The sequence below is a fragment of the Akebia trifoliata genome, chromosome 5, assembly GCF_017979445.1.
Source record: "Akebia trifoliata isolate Shusen 1 chromosome 5, ASM1797944v1, whole genome shotgun sequence".
NCBI classification, from domain to species: Eukaryota; Viridiplantae; Streptophyta; class Magnoliopsida; order Ranunculales; family Lardizabalaceae; genus Akebia; species Akebia trifoliata.
The window spans coordinates 148,557-153,971 of NC_141379.1; the positions used below are offsets into that span (position 1 = coordinate 148,557).

The window sequence follows — 5,415 nt, forward strand, 5'->3', positions numbered from 1 at the left end:
AATTTCGAGGTATGGTATTAACATTTAAACAGTGGATCTGGACCTTGATGAAAAATTCCAAAACCCAAAGGTTAGAATTCATCGTTTTTTGGCATTATATAGATTTCTTAAGTTCTTGGGTTAGATATTGATGGATCAATAGGCCCAAAAGAGTGTCACATGACATTTTTGAGGTACGTTTATTAATAATCTCATTTAAAGCTGTACACGAAATGATGGGTGGGAAAAAAAAACAAACAAACATACATTGGTCCATTGTAAATGGAGCTGATAGCCAGCCCACCTAAATCATACATTTTTGTAATAGTCCTTTCTTTTCTCTTCCACGTCTATTAGCTTCATGTCTAAGTCTAAGCTCCAATCCCACTAAATTAGCCAAAATTTTCAAAAATAGACCATAAAAGGATGGGGCCCACCAAATTGAATAGTCAAACTGATTAATCAGCTTACACGGTTGGTACACAAATGCTGTGGGAGAGTTTGTTGAGATAATGGACCCCAACCCATACGTCATCAGAGTCCATCAGAGAAAAAGAAAACTAAATCTGACACACCACACACCTCACACCTCACCTCACGACCCATGACTCGAAAAGGATCCACATAAAGAGGGGTTTTATTGTTTGTTTGTGTTTGTAACCCACCAAAACGATAATTGATGACTTTGATGAAGAGTGAGTGGCGAGTGGAGGGATTCTTTACTTAATATATATTTCAAAATTAACATATAATAATACATGTCTATCCTTCCATTTGAATGACTTAAATAATTAGGGAACAACAGTGTTGATGAAATTATGAATATTTTTACTAGGCATCTGATGCCAACCCATAAATACGGAAGAGAGAAAGATATGGATGTTTCCTTTTCTTTAATCCTTCACATTGTTTGTGGGTCAGATTTCATCCAACGATCTGATTCTGCTCCACCAAATCCAAGCAACAAAGCAAATTAAAGTAAAGAAAGTGTCGGTCGCGTGGGTCGGTCCCCTCTCTAACAACTGCATATTGGGGAAAAAAAAAAATCTCTCTCTCATCCCCCACTTTCTTGCATCTTGATCCCATATTCTTCACAAAATTACAAGCCAGCATCAACATGATGCAACTCATCATTTAAATTTTACTCATAAGATGACCTGTTTTCACCACTCAAAACAAAGGAAAACTCCCCACAATCACTACCACATTTACTTCTCAAAGTACATCCTGACACCGTCTAGATAATATTATTTGTCAAATACATTTTCATGTATAACGTTATTTATTTTTATTTTTTTGGGTATTTGACCATTTTTTTTCTCTTAAAAATGAACTTAGAAAGCCTGATCGGAACTTAGTTTAATTTGATTTGATGGATTTACATTTATTTAAAAATTTGATCACTTTTATTAAATTAACTACATTTATTTATATATAAAAATAATAATTTATGAAAAATAAATGAGAATACATGAGGACAATTGGATGAGAGGTGGGAATTGGGGCCTAAGTTAGTTATGAGAACATAAACTCCAGAAAAAAAATCCTTACAAGAGAAGAAGGAACCATCAACTATCATTGTAGTAGTTGCGTACAATAGGAATTAGAGTATCAAGAGAGGAAAGATAATGAACATGTTTGCAACTGAAGGCGATGATCAAGGAAATAATTATAATGTCATAAAAAATTCCGTTAAGGAAGATAATTTGCTCCCCCGATGTGGGGTGTGCCAGAATCATAGATTTGCGTTCATCGAGATACACAACTACACAAACTTATGAGGATGTGAGGTTGTGTATCCCGATGAAAGGAAATCTATGATTCTGGTGCACCCCACGTCAAAGAGTCAATTTAACATGCCACGTGGGGAGTTGAATTACCACCACTCATATTACCATTTATCTCTTTAATGGAAGTGATTGCAAATAACCTACGACCGGGTGTCTAACTTAAGCATCGGAGTTCCGTTGATAGGATATCATATCACAATACTATTGTGACTCTCAAGATGTTGATGAACCTTAAAAAAAATTGTCCCAAATAATATTTTAAAATGTTAGTTTCCTAATTGAATAGTTTACTACAAATCGTAATTGCACCATAACCAACATTTGGTCATAAATACTTGTCACACATACAACTCAAGGAAAGTATAAAGATACATTGGTGGAGTAACATTAATATTGACATTGTTTCACAGTTTGGTGTAGACACAGCCATAGATGCTTTTCATTCTATCTCGGTGAAAAGCATTTTATGATTTTGTACACACATTCGCGTCAACGATGCGTGAAGCAATGTCAATTTTAATCTTACTTGAGCATTTTCCTAAAATTTATCCAATAGACAAATTAATCGCCTAAAATTAACTCAAAAGATTAGATAATCAATATGATTTATGTGAGTATTAAATGGCATAACGCCCAATATTTCTTTTTTTTTTGGCTTCTCTTATGTCATCGGCTACACTTTCTTCTCTTTCAATTAATAGTCTTAGCCTCTTGGAGATTTGATGCATTCCACAAAAATGCATAAGCCAATATATAGAAATTAATCTCACGCTGACGATCGCCCGTCATGTTACACTCAGTCAATATGTGAGATTCTATTACCACACCAAAAATTGCGTTAAAGAATTAACACGCTTCTTGGGGTGGTGTTGGAAAAGGTTGGTGTGGCAATAAAAACTCTATTTTTCAAAATTTTAAATGGAATTCTCGACAACTTACTTGACGTGAATAAATTTACGAAAGTTTTTAACAGTGTTCTAACCCGAAAAGGACGTTCGATGACAGCGTCAAATCTTTGTAATTAACCCAAGAACCGACACATGTTTTTTTTTTTTAAATATAATATTGACAAGGACCAGTACATGTTTTTTAAACGTACTTTTGAAACAGTTATACAATACCAGTACATGTTTTTACCGTACTTTTGAAATTTGATAAAAGTCGCCTGAAATTACATAATTTTATCATATATATATATGTTTATTTAAAAAAAAGTTACCATACAGAACGCGTCAGGAAGAATCAATCTTATGGGTTCCATTAGATTCCTTTTATAGCCTCTACTTGGCGTGTGAGCAATAGTTGAATTTACAAAGAATCATACAATTTGAAATTAACGTAAATCACTAATATACAAAGAAATAAAATTATATATGCGCAGGTCCACCACTAATGGACAGTGGGCCCCAATGGCTGCCACGATCACAGCATTTATCTACTTATTAACATAAAATATCAAACTTGGGGGAGATTTTTACTAGTATTTTGGGGGATATGTGGCCCTATGCGCATAGCCGTTGAATTCGAATCTTTGAAAGTTGTACCATGGGAACATAAAGTGTTTTAGGTTTTACTGAGAGAGAGAGATGTCAAAGATTTCGTTCCATACATCCAATCGAAAATAAAATTTAAAAAAAAAAAAAGAAAAAAAAAAAAAGACGGTTACTGATCCTCCTCATAAATGACCACGACGTCCCCGGTGCCCCGTGCAGCCGGTTTTTCGTTCTAAATTGAAGAAAATCCAGCATCATTCCGAATCCCAAAAAATATGAAAATATCGGAGACACGTACCAAGTGATGATCAGGATACAAAGATTTGCAGACTAGCATTCTTCGTAGACTTGCAAATTGGACAATAAACAATCTTGGATTCGCAGTTTTTGCAGAGGCAGAGATGCCGGCACGGTAAAAGCAGAACGGACACCTCATTTTCACGGCACACCTTGCACGATTTCCGGTTCTTAAGGTCACGATTCTCTGTAACAGTTTTATCTTCTTCAACAGCACCTTCGTAACAACATGATTGAGCATCGTCTGCAAGAATGGTGACGCCATCGCTGTCTCCAAAGCCTTCTCTGGTTTGGCCTTTGTTTTGGAGTAGAATTTCTTCGAGACTCGATCTGAGACTCGAAACGAGTGCTTCGTTGTTCTTGGCCACATTGAACCAGATCTGATTCTCTGCACTCATCTGCTTTATTTTCTCTTCGAGTTCTGCATTCCTTCGGCTTGCGTTCTCTAGCTCTGTTTCTTTTTCTTCAAGTCTGTTTAGAACTTTCTGTTCAAGAACAGAAACCAATGATCTGCAATGTCTCTTTCTTGTCTCTTCCAGTAATAATCTGAGCTTTTCATTCTGAAAAACAAAAAAAAAAACAAATTACAGATTAATTCGATATTATTAGAATTTAAAAAAACAAATGAAATGGAGCAATCGAAGATATTTTAATTTGGTCAGAGAAAGTACATGTAGGAGAATCAATGTGTCGATTTCAAGATTTTGATGAAAGAGATGGGAATTGAGATCTTGTGCAAGAGGAGGCGAGGGGGGAGAAGGAGAAACTGCTGAAGGTCTTCCACTTGTTGATGTTCCTTCGGATCCATGCAATCGGTTTTCTTCATAAGAGAGTTGTAAAGCGGTAGAAATAGCAGTTGCTGTAGCTGTAGCTGTTGTGTCAAAAACTTGACCTTTGGGAAAGTTTGCAAATCTGAACTGTGGCAAGACCTGTTGTTGTTGTTGTTGGTGAGGCTGATGAAGCATCTGTTGTTGATGTTGTTGCGTTAGCACCATTTGATCGTCTCTACTTCTTTTTCTTGATCCAGATACATTGCAGGTTAATTCGCTCTCCAGATCGCTGAACACGGCTCCATTCAAAATATTCTGTCCAACTTTATCGTTCCAAATTCCAAAACAAGAAGAAAAAAAATTCCCATCAATAACCATTTCTCCTTCAAATTTAAAATAAATTCGTATTCACGTCGAACAAACTTTCAAAACCCAACTCACCGTAGTTGTTATTGTTGTTGTAACCACCAAATAAATTTCCGCTAATATTGTTATTCTCTCGATGCTGAAACTCTTCCAAACCATTGTTCCGTAACCTAAATCACAAAAATAAAAACCCGAAACGAATCTGTAAGTAACTCCAATCGAAAAAGATAAAATCCTCTTCTATCTCTATCCATCGTTTCCAAAGAAGAGGAAGAACCAGCGATGAATCGATTCTTTAAATTCAAAGCGAACCCTCACCTGAAAGCATTGGAAGGATATTGAGCCTGTACGGCCATTTCAATTCTTACTTGTGGTTTTCTTCTTCTTTATATATGAAAACCAGTTAACAGCTTATAAAGAGATACAAATATACAGAAAGAGAGGAGAGAGGAGAGAGGAGAACCATAAAATTGCAAGGAAGGATTGGGTTTTATACTTGTGTGAGCGCGCGCGAGGGGCAAGAGATGATAGAGAGAAAGAAAAAAAAAAAAAAAAAAAGTAGAAAGGGACGTTTTAATTAATAAAATAATATATTCTATTTATTAAAGATAAAGATTAGAATAAGAAAGGAGTAGTATTGACAACACCACCCACAAATAAAAATGGGGCGTTGTGCGCTGCAACGGACAGTCAAAACTAGACAACACGAGAAACGAGCGG

At 35.7% G+C, this 5,415-nt stretch overlaps 1 protein-coding gene across 1 annotated transcript; it reads right to left on the reverse strand.

The window, feature by feature from the left end:
- Positions 1 to 3,008: 3,008 nt before the first annotated feature.
- On the reverse strand, positions 3,009 to 5,171 carry LOC147400725 (putative BOI-related E3 ubiquitin-protein ligase 3). The gene is made up of 4 exons (XM_086441709.1): positions 5,014 to 5,171; positions 4,771 to 4,865; positions 4,231 to 4,652; positions 3,009 to 4,119 (listed from the first exon to the last, which is right to left on the reverse strand). The coding sequence occupies exons 1-4, from the start codon at positions 5,049 to 5,051 to the stop codon at positions 3,571 to 3,573; spliced, it is 1,104 nt and encodes a 367-aa protein (XP_086297835.1). The 5' UTR covers positions 5,052 to 5,171; the 3' UTR covers positions 3,009 to 3,570.
- Between the last annotated feature and the right edge of the window lie 244 nt (positions 5,172 to 5,415).